General features: G+C 40.0%; 1 protein-coding gene across 1 annotated transcript; it reads right to left on the reverse strand.

Annotated features, from left to right (window-relative positions):
* Positions 1-6: 6 nt before the first annotated feature.
* On the reverse strand, positions 7-23,828 carry tbc1d2b (TBC1 domain family member 2B). Its single transcript, XM_005798292.2, has 13 exons — positions 23,404-23,828; positions 14,201-14,351; positions 9,737-9,884; positions 8,177-8,331; positions 7,836-8,089; positions 5,493-5,903; positions 5,280-5,390; positions 4,982-5,175; positions 3,929-4,423; positions 3,728-3,845; positions 3,237-3,422; positions 2,843-2,964; positions 7-2,033 (listed from the first exon to the last, which is right to left on the reverse strand). The coding sequence occupies exons 1-13, from the start codon at positions 23,743-23,745 to the stop codon at positions 1,838-1,840; spliced, it is 2,883 nt and encodes a 960-aa protein (XP_005798349.1). The 5' UTR covers positions 23,746-23,828; the 3' UTR covers positions 7-1,837.
* Positions 23,829-24,821: the final 993 nt, after the last annotated feature.

Raw genomic sequence — 24,821 nt, forward strand, 5'->3', positions numbered from 1 at the left:
AGATGCTCATGTCAGAAGTTTTTATTGAATCGGTTTTACAAAAGCTAAGAGATACAAAGACTTTAACAATTCCCATCTAAAATCTGACAGATTAAGACAGACTTGCATCAAAACAAGTTGAAGTGCCCTGTAGTATTCTGAGTTTTCTTAATGTGTTTGTGCAATACACTGCCAAAAAACATGAGAAAAAAAAAAGAGGAAACACAGAAGCAGAGATAAGTTTTCAATGTAGCTTATTTAAACTTGCAACAGACTGAAAGGGTTTTCGACAGAGCAACTTATTTCATTACTAGTTGTAAGAATGAATAAAAAAATTAATCTAAATAATTGGGAAATGTTGATCTCATGAGAAACCTGCTCTCATAAACATGTTTGATGACAGCAAAAAGAAAAATTCAAACATTTTTCAATGTTTTACATTTGATTTAAAACTGTAAACCAGGTCAGGTCCAGATACTGCAGCAGAGAATGGTGGCTGATCTCTGTAAACAGGTTCAAGTGAGTGAAAAGAAACTTTCTCATCTTCCTCGCATCAAATACCATCCATCAAGGTTTTCACAGTTCATTAGCCAAACACACACACACACACACGTTCTAATTCCTAAACAAATGGTTGGGATATCAAGTTGTCCACAGCGATCAGCAATATGGTTCTTCACATTCTGAAGATACCTGAATGTGGATCAACATGGAAGATTTTCCTTTTATTGTCAAAGTTTTAAGGAAAAATGCTTCCCTCATTAATTATGAATCAAAATTCAATTTTTATAAAATCAGTACAAAGGCAGACTTTTTAACTATTATAAAATTATATAAAAAATTTTACCAGAGTATCTATAAAATTGAGTGAAGACTTGAGAAACGTTACACTGCCACTCCGTGGACAAAAATAGCAAGTACAAGAGAATATTTTTTCTGAGGTTAGGTTCAGAGAAAAGAAATGCAGACAAAAAACCTAAAAGTTTCTGTAAAGTAAGGATATTTCACTAAAAAATACAGACAAAGCTGTCAGAGTTGAAAACAATATCCAATTTTCTCTGAACTACCTTTTATGTAAAAGAGGGATGCAAGTGGAAAAATAATCAGCTGTATGAAGCAACTGTAAAAGAATTACTTACGGCTTTTTAAAATAACTAGATGAAATATTGAACACAAATATTAATGGACTGATTAATGGGACAATACTGGCTCTCAGTCATAAACATTAATTCTACCTGCCATTTATGCAACTGAAAACAGAAAAATATTTTGTTTTTAGCTCATCCATTATTTTGACTTTTTAGATTTGAGGAAATTGCTTGAATGAAACTTTAAAAACTAAGGAATGTTTCAGCAAAATATTTCAGTTACAGCATGAGTAATTCAAGTGCATCATAAAATAAAATGACAAAGAATCCTTTACAAGAAATAAAAAAGCTCTATGACAATGTTCCTTTCCTCAAAGAAAGGAAATAAAGCAGAGAATAAAAATAGATTTTTCTTTTGTGTAAATGTGAGCACAAAAAAAGAAAAAAGGAATTCTTCAAAAGGTATAAAAATGCTTGAAAATACTGTTTCGGGCTGCATGGTTCGGCAATATAGAAAAGTAAACTGCTGGCAACAAACAACATGAACATAGATAGCAAAAATACTTTACACAATGAAAAAAAAAAAGCAGGAATACTGATACAATGTGTTTTATCCTTTGATTTCAGTTCATTATTCAACAATTTTTGATGCAGAGGCCAACTCCGAAATGGGAAAATAAAACCCTTCAGCAGCTATAAAGGGTTGCCGCTCTGTGGAGAAGCTCCCTTTGTCTTCATTCTTAAAGCGACACAGCCTGGAAATAAAAAGCTCAGTTATCCTCATCATCGTCGCTGACAAAGCTCCGTCGATCCAGACTCGTCTCCCTCTCCTTCAGGAATGTCTGTCTGATGGCCTCCAGCTCCGTCAGCTCCAGGCGAACCTTCTCCAGGTGGAACGAGCGGCGGTTCTGGATTTGCCTCAAGGGGAACGGGTTCATGTCCACGAAAGCAATGTTCATCAGTTTCCTGGAAAATAAAACAAAAAATAATTTCTGACTAAAGTATTTTAAACATCCATCCATCCATCCATCCATCTTCTTCCGCTTATCCGAGGTCGGGTCGCGGGGGTAGCAGCTTCAGAAGGGAGGCCCAGACTTCCCTCTCCCCAGCCACTTCTTCTAGCTCCTCCGGGGGAATCCCGAGGCGTTCCCAGGCCAGCCGAGAGACATAGTCCCTCCAGCGTGTCCTGGGTCTTCCCCGGGGCCTCCTCCCGGTGGGACGTGCCCGGAACACCTCACCAGGGAGGCGTCCAGGAGGCATCCTGACCAGATGCCCGAGCCACCTCAACTGGCTCCTCTCGATGTGAAGGAGCAGCGGCTCTACTCTGAGTCCTCTGGCTCAGAGTAGAGCCGCTACTCAGCAGATAATATTATCCTCTTAGTTTTTGGGTTCCTCTCTAAATTACAAGCCTGGATATGAACCGTCTTATCTCAGATACATGAATGGAAATCGCCTGCCTACAGCACCCCCTGCTGGTGAGTGTCACTGTTTTCCAACAATCTCGCAAGCAGCTGGATTTTTTTCTAATTCCCTCATATAGAATGAAGATGAACTCTTGTAATTTGAGACAGAAGTGAAAAATGTTTATGAGATTGTGGAAAATTATAATTAATATTTCAATCAATGCACACTGCACACTTAAAAAATTGATCATAGTATATCTCTTTTTTTGTTTGTGCACATAAAGAGTATCTGGGTTATCATTTCCATCCTTACTGCTGGAGAAACATTGTTCTGAACAATGCAAAACCTTCCTGTTATCAAAGTGACCTGACCTTGAGTCCAGGATTGTGCGTGTAAAGTATCGAAGGTATTTAAAGATGGCCGTCGTGTCCTGCAGCTTCAAAAACTCTTCTTCTTGGTATTTGAAGAGGGCGAGAGCAAATCGAAATATAATCTGTAGAAGGAAAAAAAAAAAAAAAACATTGCATGACTTTCTGTTTGCACCTTTATGTGTTAAAAAAAAAAAAAGCTGTTAAAACTGTCCACAAGCTGAAAGACGACAAACTTTCTCGGTGAATTTTACAAGTTTCACACAAAGTCTTCACAGACTCTCAGGAATTAAAAGGTGTTAGTCAAACTGTGATGTTTCCTTTACCCCTTTAACAGGGCTCTGCGGCTCTATGACCATGTTAAAAAAAAAAAATCGTACTCTTTTCCATGTCTCACCTTTGGCCCCTCAAACAGAAAGGCATCCCAGATCTTGAACAGGATGTCGCTCACCACGCTGTCCACAAACACCACCAGGAACCAGTTGAAGGTGATGAGGGAGAAATCCACCTTGTGCTGCTCAAAGTGGGCGTGAAGGCGTGGCAACTTCTCACTCATCAGGTCCTTGAACACACGCTGGTCGACCTGCAGGAAGCAGACATTCACATTTTACAGAAGTTAGAGGCCGAATCTAAGAGAGGAAATTAATCAGCCATCAAATAAATATGAAAGCACTCAAAAAACTAAAATTGTCATTAGGGCTGAAAAGATTAATCGGATTAATCGATTATTGAAATACTCGCCAACTAATTTAGTAAGAAATTAATCGTTACAGTCTTTAAGAAAGGCCATTTGCTGAACTCTGATTAATTGTCAGAATAATCGATAACTGAAATGACCATTAGTTGCAGCCCGACAACAAAACTCTTAACATAAATAAGCTAAGTTACCTGAGAGCCCAGCAGAGTCTTTGTGTAATAATCTCTTGGCATGAAGACCTCTATGATGGCTACAAGAGTCCAAAAGGCATCTTCTTGGTCTAGATAAAGCAAGGCGATTGCTGCTAGCCTAAGAAAACACACATTAAATAGGAATATTTTTAAAAGCCAGCAAATAATAGAAACCCAGAGGTGCCAGATGTGGTCCGGTACCTGTTGAGACCCTGACAGTAGCCGATGTCTGGATTCCTCCAGGAGAAGGCCACTAGAACATTCCGCAGCTTGTGGATCCCGCCTGCGCTCGGCGAGGCGTAGTGCTTGTTGTTGGGCAATGTCCGGAGCAAGTCCAGCTCGATCTGCTTGGACGCCGGGTTGGGCCGATCCCGCGCCACGTTCAGCAGTGTCTCGTAATAATCCGGGGCCAAGTGGTCGCGGAACTTCTTGACGTGGGAGGTGATGCACCAGCGCCACACGATGGAGCGGTGCTTGTGCGGCACGCCGCAGCGGATCAGAGCCTTGAGCTCGGGGGAACGCACCAGGTCTCTGTTCATGGTGCTGGCCAGAAAGTTCTCCCACTTCACCCCGACTGAAACCTCCTGGTCGGTCATGGACAGGGACTTCAGCTCTAAGGCCCTCACCTTTGCAACCAGTTTCTCCTCTTCCTCCTCTTCCTCTGGGACCGTCTTGAAGCCATACACATCATATTCACTGACGGAGAGAGAAAATAAAATTAATCACCTTCAATCTGCAAACAGATAAAAAAAAAAAAATTATAAAAGAGAAGCTCAAAGGTAGAAACTAAAAGTTTCTTAGGGTTGCTTTGGATATATAATAGTACATTTGCACCATGACAGCATGCCTGAGCTTGTCTGGAAGTAACAGCAAATAATGACTGAAAAACACCAAGCAGCAGACAGAGTTTTTCCAGTCACGAATATTTTCATGAAGCTATAAATTAAAGTACAACAGGTCCTGGGGCTGCACAAACCTTTGAGAAACAGACTTCTTCCGCATAGATTTCAGGTGAAACACCAACAAAATCAGACAAGCTCTGGTCAGAATTTCCCTCTTAAATATTTTCACACTTTGTTACATTAAAACCACCAGATAATAGATTAAATAATAGATTAGAAGTCAACAGAACCTCTGCAGCTTCTCCATATTTACCACGGCTCTCAAGGCTGTTCCTTTGCTCAATACTCTCCTTGCCCAGCATGTCATTTTGAAGCTGAAAGGAAGAACTTAAATCTAGCAAACAATTAGTACCTGACTGAATTTGGTTTGAAGATTTGGTGTTCGTTCTGGTCCGGGCTCTCCACCTGCAGGGCGTCCTCCAGTAATCTGGAAATGACTTCCCGGGCCGGGTCCTGCTCTGACGAACAGACCGGCTTTCTCACCTCCTGAAGCAGCACCAAATATTTACTCTCCACTTGACAGAGTTTGGCCTCCAGAGCTGTGCACTGCAACAAGGGTGGGAATAATAGTTTTAATTTCTCACGCATTCATATTTGTGAAGATAGAGTTGAACTTATGCAAGTTTACAGTTTTTTTTAATTGCTTTTACCTTTGCTTCTAAAGCCTTTTCCCGAATCTCTGCATTCCTGCGCATGACAGTCAACTCCAGGATCTCTTTATTCAGAAACTTGTTTTGGGATTTGTAGCCTTGAAGACTGTCCTAAAATTGAAAATAAAAGAAGCAAAACAGTTTACCAGTGAGATTTAAAATAAAAGATCTTTTTGATCCCCACCCCTCTGGTTTAAGAATTGTCTTCTGCACCTTCAGGATGCTCAGTTCCTGCTGAGGTGGCGGAGAACCAGCATCGCTCACATTCCCGCTCTGCTCAGAGTTTTCCTGCGACAGCTTCACGATGACCTGATCTTTGGCCTGGATGGTCTCCATCAGCATCCCCAGCTGGTCATTAATTTCCCCCACCTTGATTTTCAGACCCTTCAGCTCCTGCTGCAGGCTCTCTTTCTCCAGAGAGAGACGCTCCATGTGTCCACATAGTGACTGGATCTGTATGTCTCGCTCCTGGAGGACCGCCTCCAGCTGGGTGACGTCCTCCTGGGTCACGGCCGGACTGGGAGCCTGCTCCACGGCTGCGGACAGATCCGGAGCTGCTCGCCATACACTGGGCCTCTCACACTGGGAGGTTCTGAGAGTCTGCTGCAGGAGCCTCACCAGCTCCTACAGGGGCAGGAAGACGAGATCTCTTTGGAATTAACAAAACCTGAAGCTTAAACTGTGAAAACATGGAAGCTATGGCAAGCAATCAACTACATTTATTTTGGTGGGTAAAAAATATAGAGGAAGTCACAGTGACGAGGTTAATGAGATCATTTTCATGCTCCGACTTTCTCCTGTAGTTGTAGCCATCTTTGTTTCTATTAGGCTGGCATTCTAAGACGCAACATTACTATTGTTACTATTACTACCTTATTTGGAATAATCAGTATCTCAAAACATCCTACCTTATTAATACATCACAACATCAAGTCCTACAATATATGTCGAACTCAAGGCCCGTGGGCCAAATCTGGCCCACCAAAACTATTTATGTGGCCCTCTAGGCTTTTAGAGGGCCACATAAATAGAACCTTAAGTTGACTGTTGTGTGCTTAAGTATTTATCAATCAAATAAAATATTTTTTTATTTGTAAAGTGCCAAATTACATCAATGTGAGAATGTTAATTAGTTAATTTTAAGAAGTACTCTTTCAATGAAGGGAATGCTATAATATTTTAACAGTTTGCAACAGGTAGTTTTATCAGCAACAACCAGACCTTTAAGGACATTTGTGATCTTGATGTGACCCAGAATGAAAATGAGTTTGACATCTGTGTCTAAAACGGTCAAAATATGTGTTCAAATCCCACTCAGTTAACATGAGCAATGAGGAATCTGAAGTGCATCAAGGTGTAAAATTCTTTTGGATATTATAACAAGAGTTCCTACACATTTTTCAATAAAAAATGTACAATTGTCTTCATAAACTATACACTTTGATAGCATAGCACCATTTAGCTGCTTTTGTGGCAACTGAACTAAGGTGGGTCAACTCTACTTTCAAATCTATAACTCTCTCAAGAAAATAATTGAGCCTCCCACAATAAATACAAGTTCTTTGAAACATAGTTTGTAAACTTTGGTACATTTACTTCATTTCCTAATAAAAAAACAAAAAACATTTAGTGTCTTTGCCATCTGAACCAGACCATGTGACAGACAAGTGAACTGTTCATCATAAACAAGCAGAGTGATTCTTAATGTTACAAGATACAAAGTTACTGAGCACAAGGGAAAACCTTTCCGTCTATGTTCCAGCCCTCACTTACACCAAACATGAAAACAGGACAGGAAGAGCAGGATCTCAAATACAAGCAGCAGGTTTACAGCCTGGGAGAACTCGGAGTAGAGTTCCTGCTTCTTTTTTTTTTAAAGAACCAGTTGAGCTAGTTAAGAATTATGTTCTTAACTAGCTCAACTGTCCTAAAGGGAGGCTTTCCTGATGTATCAGATCTCTGATCTGATACATCAGATCTCTCTGCCGGCTTGGAAACGTTCGTTGTGACTTTTGCTCCTTACAAACTTTTATTGGTCAATATAACCTTTGTGCATGCATTTTTAATTATTTACTTTTTTATTAAAAACCGTTTTGAAAGTTGTAATGCAACACATAAAACAGAAATGAACAATAATGTGGCTGAAAGTGTGTGGAGGGAAAAAACAATTCATTGCATCAGCTCTGAAAGACCTGAGAAAATGTGATGTCTGCTTTAAAAGGAGTCACTTTTAGCTAAAGCAACCAATCAGCTGTGGAGAAATTAAAAAAAATGTAAAAAAGGGAACAGGAAGAAATGAAAAGAAATGCAGCAGCTGTGATTGTTTTCGACAGAACTGCTCTTTCCTTATTTCAGACTGAAGCATGACTAATCACTCCCTGTCTTCCTGTATCAGTGAGAGCTGAGAAATGACACCCAACCTTTTGGTCTGACATGGCAAGACTGGGTGTGTGAAAGCACGATGCAAACTTTCAATGAAAAGAAGTCTGTAAAAAGTTCTTATAAAATAAAGCATCATAAAGTTTGATAAAACAGTACAAAGAAGAATAAGCTCACCTTCTGGCTGGCCAGCTCCTCCCTGAGTTTGATTTGCTCCTGCTGCATTTGGTTCATCTCATCCTGCTGGTTCTGGAGGCGGAGCTGCATCTCCAAAGATTTGCTGCCGTTGCATTCCCCTGTTGGACTCCCAGAACCGCGTCTCTCCACGCCTCGTCCGAACTTCCCTGGTCCCCGCACATCTCGGAGCAAGAGCCTCTGAGGTCGATGACGATTTCGCCCGAAATCGAAGGTGAACGCCGAGCCAAAAGAATCTGAGCAAGAAGAGGAGCAAATGCAGAAAGGAATGCTAGAGCAGAATTCATCTCCAAGCAGTCGCGGATGAGCGAGAGTGGACTCACGTCTCTGTGTGTCCAGATGAGTTTTCTGTTCGGGGAAGTCCTTAGGGGGAGCGTCCAACATCTCCCACTCTTCTGAGCTGCTGTTGTGGTTGCTGGTGTAAAACACGCTGCGTCTGTTCTCCACTCGGCCTGGCCGCAGATTAGACATGGAATTCCTGAGAAAAAAATAAAATAAAAAAAAAGAGGAGAAACCGATTTAAACTCAACTGTCTGCAACTCTGTGAAAGTTACTAGGCTGAGTCAAAGTTCTAAATGTCAGTCGAGCAAAATTAAGCTGCAGAAAAATAACACAGATCATTCAGAAACAATCCAACTAAATGAGGACTTCATTTCCACAAAATGTCCTTCTAGTGTAAAACAATACAGAGTACTTCAATGAAATATTTATACACTTTCGGCTTACTCACATTTAGTCAAGTTACAAACAAAAACTTTATTTCTTCAGATTTTATGTGACAGACCAACACAAAGTAACTGAAAAGGAAAAGAAATCCCAAAATACATGCGACATTCAAGCAACTTTACTCTGATCTAAGAAAATAAAAATCTAATGCAACCAACTGCCTTTAGAAATCATTTAGTCAATAAATAGAGTAAAACAATGAGTATCAATGGGTATTCTCTAGATAAAAAAATATGTTCTGTGATAATTACAGCAGCAGCAGGTAACAAAACATCCTTAGCTTTGAATCTCATATAGCACTGTTCAGTCTACCATGGGAAAACCAAAAAAAAACAATAGATTAACTGCAAACTGATCAAGACATGGTCAGCAAAAACAGTCAGGCCAGGAAATAATAATTTGATGACGGAATAATTACTCACCAAATTTTGTGGAAGAGCAACAAGAAGAAAACTGCTATTGAAAAATGTTATGAGAAGTACCTACTTGTGCAGTGCTAGTAGATACATACTGAAAAAGCCTTGCATAAAGAAATTGAAATAAGCAGTTAGCAGTTAGATACCTAACTTAAGTACTTAAGTTTTGATTTGTTTTGTATTGACAAAAGTACAATAATTACAAATGAAAACCATGCATTTTAGATTTTTATGAGTAAACAAAATCCGAAAACATTTATGGGCTGCTCTGTGTTAACACAATTGTATGTTTGATGATGTGAAAAACATGTTGAAAAGTTCAAGATGACCTCAGTAAGGAACTTTCTATTCATCACCATACTGAATTAGTAAGAAATTTAACTCTGACGTACATTTGACTCTGACGTACAAACACTTTGTCACGACATGAAAATGTAATGCATGCTGTACATCAACCCATCTATTTAGGGATCAAATCTTTTGAGCAAATATGTCTACATACTAGAAAGAGGAATTGTTGAACAGTTGATAAACTGGTGAACTACAGATGTGACCACTTCCTCTACTACAGTTGGCCTCAGGCAGAACCAAAACGATTTTCTTCCCTCATTTAGAGACACAAACCAGACAAAGCCTGCAATAACTTGGCAGCAAGCCTACAAAAAATCCTGAACTTTGTAATAAAACAGCTGGAGGTACAAATTATGCTTTGAAGAGCCCTCACTAGGCTTTCAGCCTTACCTGAGCTCTGTACCAAAGTTTTTGAGGGAGAAGGGCCCTCTGGCTGTCTGGATTCCCACCATTCCTCCTACATCCATTTCTGTGTCCATAGCAAAGTCGCTGCGGACTTTCTCCATGCTTTCACTTAGCTTCTCAATGAAGACAGCATCTGAAAATCATAACAGAGTTTATTAGAATCAACTAATAAGTGCAATAGTCCAACCGCTTCAACGTAAAGGAAATATACCTATCAGTAAAAGGATGCAATACGTTTGAGTTAAATAAGGAAAGCTAATTATGTTTCAACTTTCTGATATCCTGCAGAACGACTCAAATCAGATATTCTTTCTTGCACGGGTGTATGGAAACATTTCATGAAGGATCAAGAACTTGTAACAAAAAAAGAGGGAAAAAACAGAAGAACAAAGTTGTTTGATAAAATTATCTAGAAACAGTGAGATCTCAGTCTGCTTAAATGTTCAAACTAAGTCAACCACTAATGTTCAAACTAAGTCAACCACTAAACAGCCCTGTTTCGTTTTACACTTCATAGTCTGATATCATGCAATCAATAACCTTTGCCGATCTAACAAAAGTTTTGAAATGTTAACTTTTCCCTCAAACCAATATGCGACGAAATTCAGCAGGCCTTCCAGACATTCTGGTAAGTTGCACAGGTCACACACATTTCAACATAGCTAAGAAAAAAAGAAGTGTACTTGTGTCAAAATTGAGAGAACACAGGATATGATGATGCAAATCTTTGACTTTGCAGACTGAGAAACATGCCCGGCTTTGAATCGAAGCGCAATAAACTGCAAGCAACAAACAACAAATATCTCTTTAAAATATTAGTGGGTGGGTGATTAAGTGCAACAAAGGCTCTGTTCCAGGATAATTGTGATTATAATATTAATCATCAAAAGGATTGATATTATGGTTTGTGTGGCTTCTCAATTCACAGTTCCCTGTAACCAAAGTTGCACTTAACTCCAACGTGCACTGATCAGCTCCACGAAGCAACAGTTGCTGGTCCACAAAGTCTTCAGTAACCATTGCTTGTTTTTCACTTTTTTATATAGTAAAATATAGTAATAAAGTATAGTATAAAGTATATATACTTATACTAAAGTATAAAATAAAGTATAGTATAGTAGTATAGTCTATAGTAAAAACATTAAGATAAAGAGCAACAGTTTATTACTCCACAGTTGACTATATTTTATGACCATCTGTGGTTAAAGGCAGTAAAGACAGATCAAGGTTAACTTGCACCCCACATCCTCTGCAGGCATACTTTAACTGAGAGCTGCCAATACCAGAGTCTTCACCTCCATCTTGATTAGATGTATCCAAAATATTAAGGCATCTGTTACCCAGATTTATTTTTGAAAATTAATTTAAATGCAAGACATCTCAATTTATTCAACAGCAGTCTCCCTTAAATCAATAAAACAATTTAAGTTTTGTGGGTGTTTTTCACAACACTGGAAAACACCCACTGCCAATTGACTGAACATGCAAATATGTGGCAAAACTCAGTGAGAGTACAACTTTTTTTTTTCTTAAGCTGAAATCTTTCTAGATGAACAACAACTCAACCAATATAAAAAAACACTAGAAAAGAAATCATGCCAATATGATGAATGCAGCAACCTAATAATTATTTCAGCTTTTCCATTATTTATACCGATAGCAACTAATGGTGCACTAATCAATCGACCGGCCCCAGTTTCCTTAATCTTGGGTGATCGGCAATCAATACATATAAGTGAAACCAATCTTATCCATCTCCGCAAAGATCTGAAAAGAAGAAAACAGGCCTATAGTCTAACCTATTACGTAAGTTTTGTTTGTTTTCATAATGTGACATATTAAATACTAAGTGAAGAGATTATTTTAGTCTAGTTAATTTAGTAGTTTGGAGAGCAATGGTTTTCATTTATATTTGAGAGCACTGCCTCATGTGTGGATAGAACAAGTTTGTATTTTTTCACAGGTACCATTGGATATTTTTCAATAAAACTGGAATGTTGAAGGTGTATTGTGACCTTATAAGACCTCACAGTGTCAGTTCTTTAAAAAAAAGAAAAAGAATTGGCTTGTTAGCCTTTTTAAAGATCAGTGATTGGTCAGAAAACTGCAATCGGTGCACACCTAATAACCATGCAAGTAAAGGCTTAAGATAAAAGAAAACTGCAGGGTATGTCAATATGCTAAATACATCAAGATTGAGCAGATATGTGTAGAAACAAACTTCTCTGTGGACACACCAAGACATACTGTACTATACTGTTACTCTGTCAAAGAAGTTTTAATATCAAATAACTCAAGTCAATACAAAAAGTTTTACATTTATTATTTCATTAGTTAAACCAGTCTGACCTCTGCGAAAAAGGAATTTGTCCTTAACCTAATAATTGTTTGAGCCACTTTGGCGCTAACAACAATCAGTAAAGGCCAATGATTAACAAGGAGTCTTTTACATCACTGTGGAATAATTTTGGGCCATTTTCTTTAAGATTTAAAGGGTTTTGTGTATCACAAACTGTTATTATACACTGTCACACAACCACCACAATACTTAACCGTAGGTATGATGTTATTTTTCATACCTATGCCACGACCAAAGACAATCAGAATTATGCTGACTTTGAGAATGCCTTAAAATAACAAGCAATGTAATAAAAACACCAAGTAATGGGACGTTTGCACCATGCTCTGGTTTGGAGGAAAACTATTAAAGCTGTAAAGCAAACAACATGGTCGGTTACGTACCACAGAACTTCAAACTTATCAGTCTTTATGATCAACTTTTTGGGTTTGTTTTAGTTTTTATGATGTTCTTTTTCTGAAAAGAACATCATACCTGCGGATGAGGAATGATGCAATAGGATGAATACCTTAATTTTAAAAAAAAGCTTTTTGTATTTACACTGACAATGTTTGACAATGACATTTGTTTTAAACATAAATGTACTTCCTCACAACATTGCAGGAAGTGGTAACCGATGCTAATTGAAGCTGATCAACTCCCTAAAATGCTAATTATTATTATTTGATGTGTGCTAATAAAAAAAACTTCCTTCTTTTATATGTTTAGTATTAAAATGAATTAATTATTCTAAAAAACAACAACGTATTTTTAACAATATAGAGTTATATCCATAAAATATTTAGCAACTACTTTTAAATTAAAAAAAAGCTAAAGCTCTTGTCAGAGATAAAAAAATGACTTCAGAAGTTTTGACCTGCATCAAGCTCAATTCATGTCCAACATGCTAGTCTAAACACTCTTACACAGGCCCAGATGAGGAAAGATAACTCAGGTATTTGAACATTATGAAGACAAAGATAAGAACAGAGAACACTCTAGAAAGGGGAAAACATGTGAGTTATTTGAATAGGAACAGGAAAGAAGGCAGGACCCATAGTTCAGATCACTCAGCCGAATGACAAAATATCTCCCCCCATAAAGACATGGTGCTTAAACAACAACAAATGACAAGACTATATAGGTGAAAGAACAATTTTTAACACACTTTCATCCATATGTTAAGTACAGTCAATATTTTTTTTCACGCTCAGACAGTTTAGTGCAACTCAAATGCTTTATTTCAAAGTAACAACAAAGTATACTCTGCTACAAAAAAGTTAACTTGTAAAGCTAAAAAGCAGAAATGATGAATGTGCACAAGAATTTGCCTTAAATACATTATTTTGATCTGTTTTAGAAGATCAGCAACATGGTCCAATACTTCATAATCTACTTTTTTATGTCACAAATTATTAGAAAAATCTCAAATAATAGTTAGCATAAAACTATGTAAACTCAATGATCTTTCTAGTAAATTCTAGAAGAACTGCAGAACATAAAAACATTATGATTTGTAGTGGTCAAATCCAAATAGTTTTGATAATCTAATTCAGAGATGACCCGGAAAGGGACCAGAAGCAAATAATTTTACTATTGACTGGCTCTGAACGGTCAGCCACTCAGAAGCTAAAAATTCAATAAACCCATCCCTTGTTACCAGGTCATTCTCACAATAACACTCTTCAGTGTAGAAGTCAAAACTGCAGGAAGAAATCTAAAAAGTAAGCCATTTTTAGTGTCAGTGAGGCGTTTAAAATGAAACCAGAGGAATAATTAGCTGTAAGAAGCTTCCAGGAGGCAAGCTGTGTTTGAATTTGATGACATGAAACATCAGTAACTCCACCCAGGTAAAATGTCATTAAGCAAAAACCTAGCTCTAATATCATTGATGTCAATTCACTTTTCTTTGTCTCTTGCATTCTAATTCTTTAAGGGCCTCACATTCCAACACACTGTTTCCAGAGAAACACAAAACCCTGAAACCAAATATTTCCGATAGTTCCGTTTGGAGCAGAAAGTAAATATTAATCTGCTGCCAACAGGAGGTCACAGTCATCTGATGTGTGAGAATGGTGAGGCCGTTGCTGAATGTGTGTGTTCTTGCCTACCGCTGTCCTTGCCCACGAGGCCGGTGGGAGGGTAGGCCTGCGTGGGAGAACTCCAGCTGTCTCTCTTCCCCGTGCCTTTGGTGTTGCTGTACTCCCAACGCTTCTGCTGCAACTCCTGGAGCCAGTAATGCATCACCTGTCTGCTGGGGGCCTGGAAACAAGTGCACAGACCCACAGTTATTCACATGTAGGGGATAAATAGAAACTTCCCCTTTCAAGTGTTGCAGTACAGCATTTTAAATAGCCATAGGGCAGTTTCCAGCAACAACGGAAAACTTTTTTTTTTTAATAAGATAAGATTTATTTGTCATTGTCATCAACAGATTACAACGAGATTGAGATTTGCTCGATTCGAGTTAAAATGCAGGTTATGTTATACATAATATACAATATACATACATAAAAAAGATAAAGAAATAAATAGTACAAAATGAGAAATAAATAGACATCAGAAGATGGTTGCAGCGCCTGGAGGTGTCGCAACAGAATTTACATTTTTAACAAAGTGGTGTCAAATACACATACCTGTATATATATATATATATTTTTTTTTTTTTCAAAGTCAGATTCAAAAGAACTCAAATTTGTCAGAGAAAGTTTTGGCCAGCTGCTTGGCACGAGAAAGAGTGATGCTTCCTCCCCCACCTGTTGCCGCAAACAAATAGTGGCTCCTATCGTTTTCCTTCCTTGCAAGAAACACAAGGTCACCTGATTGACAAGTTTTGGTAGATAACCTGATGTAGTCTCACTAAGCATTTTTAGTAAGGTATCAAAATTAAAAGAGTATTCTCTAAAATAAAAACATCTAAGTAAGCTTATTTCATCATTATTAATCAACCCCCCCCCAAAGCAAGATAAAGAACGAATGCATGAAACTATCAGTAGCAATTCTATGGAACAGCCATTATTGCTGAGATATTCTTTTTTAATTTTGTATTTAAGAGCAATAATTAACACCTGCATTTTGTCAGGACTTAGCTGGAGAAAATTATAATCTAATTTTTGTCTGATTTATGATAGCCACTTGATTAAATTAGATGACTAATGGAACTCAGATGCCCCAGCAAAACGGTAAAGTTGGAGGTCATCTGCATAAATGATAACCACATTTACAAGAAATCAGACTGAAATGTATTCTCCTGAAAAGGGGAGTTGTTTTGCTACAACTTTTCCCAAATTTTTGATTCAGGCATTGTGCATACTGTTGCAGGAAGAATAACCAGTGATTGTTATTCTGTTCACACTGTCCATCAAAAGCATAGCGTTGTCCTAGTTTGAAATGGTAAAATATGAAGTTCTGGCTCGTTTAGCCATGTAATTGAACAAGTTACAGCCAATGGACTTTGAACTTGGTAGCTTTAAGTAAACAGTTAAAATTGTGGATATTTTAACTGATCCAGTTGAGTTAATAAAAGTCATAGTCAGGTTTCTATTAGCCTTCTACACTAAGAAAGCAAAACATTATTGTACGCAAGAGGAAAGTGCAGATAGCTTATTTGGATCCTGTTGACGAGCAGTGCACAGCAACAGATGGGGGCGGGGCAGTGCAACATTATACGTTTCATAGCTAAAGGAAACTATAGTGCAAGTAATGTATTATCTGATCCCACATTAAGAGGACAATAAAACTGAATTTTGACCAGCAGTAACTCTTTAGAGTCTTGACACACCTTATTCTGCTTAAAATGAAAGCAGCAAGATCAAGTGTATGATACCACAAGAATCTCAAATCAGTCCATATCTAATTTTTAAAAAACAATGTTTCCACGCTGCAGTTACATTGAAAAAAAAAAAAAAAAAAAAAAGTTGTGCATTTACAGTCCAGGAGCTTTACAAATAACTGGTTACTCTTTGGCTCAGTCATGTGAAAAAGCAGAGAGGCTGGTTTCAGTCTCAGTTCCAGCCTCTAGCTGTACAAGCTGTTTGGTATTAGCCAGTCAGACCATCTGCTGAAAAAGAAACTGACTTTAGACAGTGGGAGCCAGGCCACCTGTCTTACTCACAGTCATATGACAGCAGAGAAGACTGAGGCAGCATCACATGAAGTGCTGTGACCAGTGAGCCCAATAGTGAGTGGATTAACACTCAGTTGATTAAGGGGCAAATAGATACTGCCTGCATCATCCCCTTATAACAGCTTTTCATTTGATTATGTGGGCGATAGTTTCGAGAATTTCTAAGGCTAATAAAAGTAAATTAGGCCAAGCAAGGAGTAGATTTGATCAAATATAGACAATATACTAGAGTCAGGATTTAACTCCAATGTTTCATTTGGAAGAGAATGCAAGTTGAATGCTTCTTTATTTTGAAGAATGAAGCATGTCTTTTGCCTGAACAAAAGGGCTGTCACAAGTGAATAATCTGAGTATTATTTTTGCCAACAAGCAGAACATTTACTAAATATTATTTTTTCTGAATATTTCCCTACATTATCTAAAAGAAGAAAAAAAGGGCAATTATTTTAAGCGCTGAAACTTTATTGCAAACATTTCGATTAATAATTGTCAATTTTGAAACATAACATTTTTTTTGAAACAGTCCATTTTTTTTTTTTTTTAGATACAAAAAGTTCTGGTTGGAACCTGTGTATTTGCACATTTCTGGTACCACCGTAAATCTGACGCACAAGCCACAAATACAAGCAATAGTTGACAATGCAACGTTTACTGTAGGCTATGTTTTGCTTCAAAAAAAAAAAGGACCATATGAGACACCAGTTGTATCAGCTCCAGTCCTTTTTGTCCTGGAGCTGATACAACTGTTTAATTTAGCATCAAGAGGAGTTTTCTAATTTAAAATGTTGCTTATTTTGTTGATTTAAAATGTGATTAACTGCCAGTCATTCATTGCAGTTCACATAATTAACTCAAAAATTTAATGAAGTCCCACCTCTACTTTTTTTAAGTATAATTTTGCATAGGAACATGTTACATATTTTGGTGAAAACTGAAGGGTAAATTATTCATTAATTTCATCTTTCTAAATGTTGCAGTTGTCTTTATCTTTTTTTTTTATCCTACATGCTAGATCTTGTCACTATCTAAAAGTTCTGTGAGTGCCTTTTCGGATGAATTTGTTTGCTTTGATAAACATTGGATATTTTCGTATCATGCCAAGTCTCATGATGTATTCATTTTAAAAAAGTAAAGCAGAGATTGATGCGGGTGTCAGAGAAAAACATTGATTCACTTTAACTAATTCATTGTTTTCTTGCTAGCTAACTATAATGCAAAACATAGCTAATTTTTCAATCCCAAATGTAAACATTAACAGGAAAACAGGGAGGTTTGTGGAAATGTGGAGGATGGTGGGCTGTCAAATGAAATTCTGCTCAGGGCCTCATTCAAGTTTTGGTCGGCTCTGAACACACACACACTATCAGCTGGTGAAGTTTCGGCCTGTGGTAGGTTATTTTCAACACAACTTCTCTAAAAAAATATCTGCCACTCGACACATTTCCACGGGTGTTTTAAAAGTAAAAAAAAAAAGACAATTTGTTAGAAAGGGTGTGTCTGTAGCCTTTCCTGAGACAGAAAGGAAACGACACATGACAAAAACAATTAAAGCTGCAAGCAGCCTCGGGCGGCCCTCGCAGCAAGCGCCGCTCCGGCCTATTGGCCACCGCGGGGGTTCCGGCCACCGCAGAAGCTCTCGCGCGTTTTCCAGAGCCGCAGCCCGCTCGCCAGTGCGGAAGCTCCGGCGCAGTCTCCAGCACCGCCGCCCGCCAGCCGCCGCAGAAGCTGTCGCGCATTTTCCCCGCCCGTCCACCGGGCGACACGCGTGAATGCGTTCGGCGGCGCTCCCCGACGACTGTCGAAAAATCTGGCGCAGATCGGTCGATGCGTCGAGGAGATACGGCCGATGTATCAACTTAGGGGGCGCAGTGGAGTCAAATTACATCTCAATTCCGTTGGGCTCTTTAGAGGTGAACAAAGGTCATACATATCCAGTTTGGCGCCAATCGGATGATCTATGCGTGAATAAGAGCCAAACGTATGCATATGGCGAGGGACTGATATTCGCCATTTTGCCACGCCCACACGGTTCAGCCAGCAGCGAGCATTGACAGAGTTTATCATCCGAATCATCTTGATTAGGTCAAGAGAGCCATAAACGGAGCTTTCCAAGTAAAAAAATAGCACTTCCTGTTCCGAGGGGGCGGGGCCTAAGTGATGTCATCATTTGACCATTGGATATTATTGGACACTCGATTATGATCAATCACTGAACGTTTGGTGTCTCTGTGAGTTTTTGTGTTAGAATTACTAATTATTTAATTTTTTCCTCCATTACAACATTGAACTTTCATTCCGTAGGGCAATGCTGCCCTCTGGTGTCGAATTACTGAAAAAATGAAACTATTTCAGTGGGCAGCAGAGGGCAGCATTGCCCTACAAACAACGAACATGGACTGTTTATTATGTAATTACACAGAAGATCTCTCTAATTCATTCTGAGGGGGCGGGGCTTAGATGACGTCATAATATGATGACATAGCATTGTCAGGCATCACACCAGGATGTGTCAGGCCAAGTTTGGTGCAGCTCGGTCGAAATATGTGGAATCTAGAAGCAAACGTATGGCATCGGCCTTACAGGTCACTTCGCCACGCCGCCACAGCCAGCTGCTTCATCGCAGCCAGTCAGGGCTTGAATCCTCAACACACCAACATGTCTTCTGTCTCTGGACACAGTTTCATGTTGATTAGGTCAAAGGGCTAAGATAGCGACCGTTCACAGTAAAACATGACACTTCCTGTTCTCAGGGGGCGTGGCCTAAGTGATGTCATCATTTGACCACAGGGTATTTTTGGACACCTAATGATGATCAATAATTTAAAGTTTGGCATCTCTGTGAGTTTCTGTGCAGGATATATAAGAGTTTCGTGTTTCATGGCGAGTAGGTGAACTTTGACCCCTGGTAACCCCCCTTCAGCAATCTCAGACAGTCACCAATTTGATAACTTTAAATCAGACATGCCTTATGATCAGACTGACCGAGTTTGAAGCCGATCAATCGAAATCCCTAGGAGGAGTTCGATCAAATGCAAAGGCTGTAAACGTCAAAATCGAGGTCAAATGAACTTCAATCTAAAATGGCCGACTTCCTGTTGGGTTTAGAGCATGGCTCTAAGAGACTTTTTTGTACGTCCCGACAAGATACACATGTGTACCAAGTTTCGTAATTCTAGGTTTAAGCATGGCTTGGGGCTGATTTTTTAAAATACTCTAGGGGTCGCTATAGAAAAATTAGGCCACGCCCACCAAATATCGCTATGGATTCCTGTTTGGGGATGGATAAGGATCCATCCTAGTGAGTTTGGAGCAGCTCACCCCGAAACTGTGGAATTCAGAGCCAAACGAAATTCGATGGCGTTCGCAACGCCGCCACGCCCACCTGCTTCATCGCAGCCGGTCGGGGTTGGAATCCACAACACACCAACATGTCTTCTGTCTCTGGACACAGTTTCATGTTGATTAGGTCAAAGGGCTAAGATAGCGACCGTTCACAGTAAAACATTACACTTCCTGCTCTCAAGGGGCGTGGCCTACATAAAAAAAAAATTTCACTGCAGGGTATTTTAGGACACCCGATGTCGATCAATCACTGAAAGTTTGGTCCCTCTATGTGTTTTTGTATAGGAAATATAAGAGGTTTTTGTTTTATGGCGTGTAGGTGAACTTTGACCCCTGCTAACCCCCCTTCAACATGCTCCAAAACTCACCAATTTGATAACTTTAAATCAGACATGCCTTATGATCAGACTGACCAAGTTTGAAGCCGATCAATCGAAATCCCTAGGAGGAGTTCGATCAAATACGAAGGCTGTAAACGGCAAAATTGAGGTAAAAAATGGACCTTCAATACAAAATGGCCGACTTCCTGTGATACTTGCACTATGACATTACTTGTAAATTCTGAGCGTCTTAGTGCGCTCTACAACTGTACCGAATTTCAAGTCTCTACGATGAAGTAAGTGAATAGCAATGGGTCTGTTGAAAATTGCTAGTTGCTGCCGTTGAGCAATTTTTTTTGCGATTTTTGCGGCGACCTTAAAATTCAAAAATTTTAAACCGCCTAGTCGCTTCCGCCAAGTTTGGTGAGTTTTTGAATATGATAAAGCCCCCAAAAAGGCGCCTCTTTAGGGGGGCAGAAAAATAAGAATAATTAAAGCTGCAAGCAGCCTCGGGCGGCCCTCGCAGCAAGCGCCGCTCCGGCCTATTGGCCACCGCGGGGGTTCCGGCCACCGCAGAAGCTCTCGCGCGTTTTCCAGAGCCGCAGCCCGCTCCCCACCGCAGAAGCTCTGCCGCAGTTTCCAGCACCGCCGCCCGCCAGCCACCGCAGAAGCTGTCGCGCATTTTCCCCGCCCGTCCGCCGGGCGACACGCGTGAATGCGTTCGGCGGCGCTCCCTGACGACTGTCGAAAAATCTGGTGCAGATCGGTCGATGCGTCGAGGAGATACGGCCGATGTATTAACTTAGGGGGCGCAGTGGAGTCAAATTACATCTCAAACCCGTCGGGCTCTTTAGAGGTGAACAAAGGTCATACATATCCAGTTTGGCGTCAATCGGATGATCTATGCGTTAATAAGAGCCAAACGTATGCATATGGCGAGGGACTGATATTCGCCATTTGGCCACGCCCACACGGTTCATCCAGCAGCGAGCATTGACAGAGCTTATCATCCGAATCACCTTGATTAGGTCAAGAGAGCCATAAACGGAGCTTTCCAAGGAAAAAAACGGCACTTCCTGTTCCGAGGGGGCGGGGCTTAGATGACGTCATAATATGATGACATAGGGTCGTCAGGGATCCCGCCAGGGTCACTCGTGCAAAGTTTGGTGCAGAAGCTATCAACCGTTCACAGTAGAATTACAAATTTTTAATTTTTTCCTACATTACAAAATTGAACTCTGTAGGGCAATGCTGCCCTCTGGTGTCGAATTACTGAAATAATGAAAGTATTTCAGTAATTTCAGTTATTCGACACCAGAGGGCAGCATTGCCCTACACATGACAAAGCCCTTTGTATTACACAGTCGATCACAGGGGAACTTTGAGCCTTGCTAACCCCCCTTCCACATGTTCAAATGTCACCATATTGATAACTTTGAATCAGACATGCCTTATGATCAGACTGATCGAGTTTGAAGTCGATCAATCGAAATCCCTAGGAGGAGTTCGATCAAATACGAAGGCTGTAAAAGTCAAAATCGAGGTCAAATGAAATTCAATCTAAAATGGCCGACTTCCTGTTGGGTTTAGAGCATGGCTCTAAGAGACTTTTTTGTACGTCCCGACAAGATACACATGTGTACCAAGTTTCGTAATTCTAGGATAAAGCATGGCATGGGGCTGTTCATTTAAAATACTCTAGGGGTCGCTATAGAGAAATTAGGCCACGCCCACCAAATTTTGTTATGAATTCCTGTCGGTGGGTGTACAAGGATCCATCCTAGTGAGTTTGAAGCAGCTGGGCCCGAAATTGTGGAATTCAGAGCCAAACGAAATTCGACGGCGTTCGCAACGCCGCCACGCCCACCTGCTTCATCGCAGCCGGTCGGGGTTGGAATAACTCAACACACCAACATGTCTTCTGTCTCTGGACACAGTTTCATGTTGATTAGGTCAAAGGGCTAAGATAGCGACCGTTCACAGTAAAACATGACACTTCCTGTTCTCAGGGGGCGTGGCCTACTTAAAAAAATAATTTCACCACAGGGTATTTTAGGACACCCGATGACGACCAATCTCTGAAAGTTTGGTCCCTCTCTGTGTTTTTGTATAGGAAATATAAGAGTTTCGTGTTTCATGGCGAGTAGGTGAACTTTGACCCCTGCTAACCCCCCTTCAGCAAGCTCATACAGTCACCAATTTGATAACTTTAAATCAGACATGCCTTATGATCAGACTGACCGAGTTTGAAGCCGATCAATCGAAATCCCTAGGAGGAGTTCGATCAAATACGAAGGCTGTAAACGTCAAACTCGAGGTCCAAAATGGACCTTCAATAGAAAATGGCCGACTTCCTGTTGGGTTTCGACCATGGCTCTAATAGACTTTTTTGTACGTCCTGACAAGATACACATATGTACCAAGTTTCGTAATTCTAGGTTAAAGCATGGCTTGGGGCTGTTCATTTAAAATACTCTAGGGGGCGCTATAGATAAATTAGGCCACGCCCACCAAATTTTGTTATGAATTCCTGTCGGTGGGTGGATAAGGATCCATCCTAGTGAGTTTGGAGCAGCTGGGCCCGAAATTGTGGAATTCAGAGCCAAACGTATGGCAACGGCGTTACAGGTCACTTCGCCACGCCGCCACGCCCACCTGCTATGTCAAAACCGGTCAGGGTTGGAATCCTCAACACACCAACATGTCTTCTGTCTCTGGACACAGTTTCATGTTGATTAGGTCAAAGGGCTAAGATAGCGACCGTTCACAGTAAAACATGACACTTCCTGTTCTCAGGGGTCGTGGCCTAAGTGATGTCATCATTTGACCATAGGGTAGTGTAGGGCACCCGATGACGATCAATCACTGAAAGTTTGGTCCCTCTATGTGTTTTTGTATAGGAAATATAAGAGTTTCGTGTTTCATGGCGAGTAGGTGAACTTTGACCCCTGCTAACCCCCCTTCAACATGCTCCAAAACTCACCAATTTGATAACTTTAAATCAAACATGCCTTATGATCAGACTGACCAAGTTTGAAGTCGATCAATCGAAATCCCTAGGAGGAGTTCGATCAAATACGAAGGCTGTAAACGTCAAAATCGAGGTAAAAAATGGACGTTCAATACAAAATGGCCGACTTTCTGTGATAGTTGGCTTATAACATTAAATGTAAGTTCTGAGTCTTTTGGTGAGCTCTACATGTGTACCAAATTTCATGTCTCTACGATGAAGTACGTTCATACCATTGTGTCAACATAAAATTGCTAGTTGCCGCCGTTCAGCAATTTTTTTTGCGATTTTTGCGACAACCTTAAAATTCAAAATTTTTAAATTTTCTAGTTGCGACCGCCAAGTTTGGTGAGTTTTTGAATATGATAAAGCCCCCAAAAAGGCTCCTCTTTAGGGGGGCAGAATCGTAATAATAATAAGAAACAGTACAGATACAATAGGCCTTCGCAGCGCTTTGCTGCTCGGGCCTAATTATCTGCCGAGTGTTGTGATAGAACTGTTGAAATAAGTTCCTACCTTCAAGAGAAATTCCTTCCCAGCTGTACGGATCTCGAACTGTCCCTCTTCCCCCTCCACGTCGTACATGAAGCAGGCATCGCCTATATCGATGTGTCCGAGAGGCAGGGCATCTTGGGGAGTCTTGAAATAATACAAGTAACATTTCCTCGGGTCGTACACGAACCACCTCAGTTTGTAGCCCCTGAGAGGCCCCTTGCCGGAGAGTTTGTTCAAGTAGCCGCACAGCTTGGAGGCCTGCTCCTTCGCTCCCTCCACCTCGGCCACATCTAGAGACTTGAAGGACAGCAGTCGTGAAGTTGTGCAGGAGCTCTCCCCGCTGCCATCCTCCTCTTCGTGCATCTTTCTTAGAAGTTTCTTCTTCTTGCAGCCCCACAGATGGCAACTCCTGGGTCCATCCGCATGACTGCTTTCCCCCAGAAAGGGAGTGCTGGGAAATGTAGTTTGACGTAGTTGTGACGCGTTAGTGAGAGGTATGCGCTCGCAGAGGGCTGTGCTACCGAGAAGCGCCACAGGGAGATGCTGTTTTATAAGGCAAAGAAAATAAAGCGACAGACCGGAAACAGAGGGTAAGCTCTTCTCTTCCTTGCGTGAGACTAAATTAGGACATTAAAATGTATTTTATTTGAGATATGAGATATAGTCTGTACGATTTAAAACAAAGTATAAATTGTTTTGGGCTTAAGTTGTTCTGTCCTCTAGATCTGGAGGAAATGTTAACCTACAGCTTTTAGAGATCCATCATACCCAAGAAATCTCTTGAATTTACTTTTGCAACTGATTGTAAAAGTGCATAATTCCTATTAGGTACATCTAATAGGGGGACTTTAATAGTCCCCCTATCAAATACATGTCAGAGTCACCTGTTGCTTAAGTTGCATATTCACCATTAGTCTCAGTGCCTACATCTATCTAATACTTTAACTGTCACTATTTTACCATTTTGTATTTAGGTGTTTTTATTAGTCAGGTGAATGAATGGATGTTGAATTTATGTTTGACAGTTTATGTCTGGTGAATCAACTTGGCAATTGTTTTCACAATACCCATTATCTAAAGGTATGTTTGAATAAGATATGAATTAGTTGTTGAATCTTAAAAATTCAGAAAGTGAAGAAGGTCAGCTGAATGACTGACAGGATGATATAGAAACATGCTCCGTGTGTGAGCCAGATCTAGAACAACACCACATTAAAGGGAAGAGCTGATGCCAGGCAAGTAGGTTAAGATAAGAGTTATCTTTTATTTTTCCACACATACTTAGTATGTATGTTATGCATTCTAGTCATAAAATTACTAATAATAAAAAACAAACTAAGTAATAAGTACAATGTGGATATATTTTCTGCACATCATGTTTTCCTTTCTCCCACACTTCTGCAACACCTGCATTGTCATTCCATCCAACACATGCTAGA

Source organism: Xiphophorus maculatus, chromosome 2 (assembly GCF_002775205.1).
Source record: "Xiphophorus maculatus strain JP 163 A chromosome 2, X_maculatus-5.0-male, whole genome shotgun sequence".
Taxonomy (NCBI): Eukaryota; Metazoa; Chordata; class Actinopteri; order Cyprinodontiformes; family Poeciliidae; genus Xiphophorus; species Xiphophorus maculatus.

Bases quoted from the DNA above. Each gene is read 5' to 3' on its own strand.
- tbc1d2b (XM_005798292.2), bottom strand. From the start codon at position 23,745: ATGCACGAAGAGGAGGATGGCAGCGGGGAGAGCTCCTGCACAACTTCA. The intron at 8,332-9,736 runs GTAAGGCTGAAA...TTTTTTTCTCAG, and splicing joins AACTTTGGTACAGAGCTCAG to GAATTCCATGTCTAATCTGC. The intron at 2,034-2,842 runs GTCAGGTCACTT...TTTATTTTCCAG, and splicing joins CGCACAATCCTGGACTCAAG to GAAACTGATGAACATTGCTT.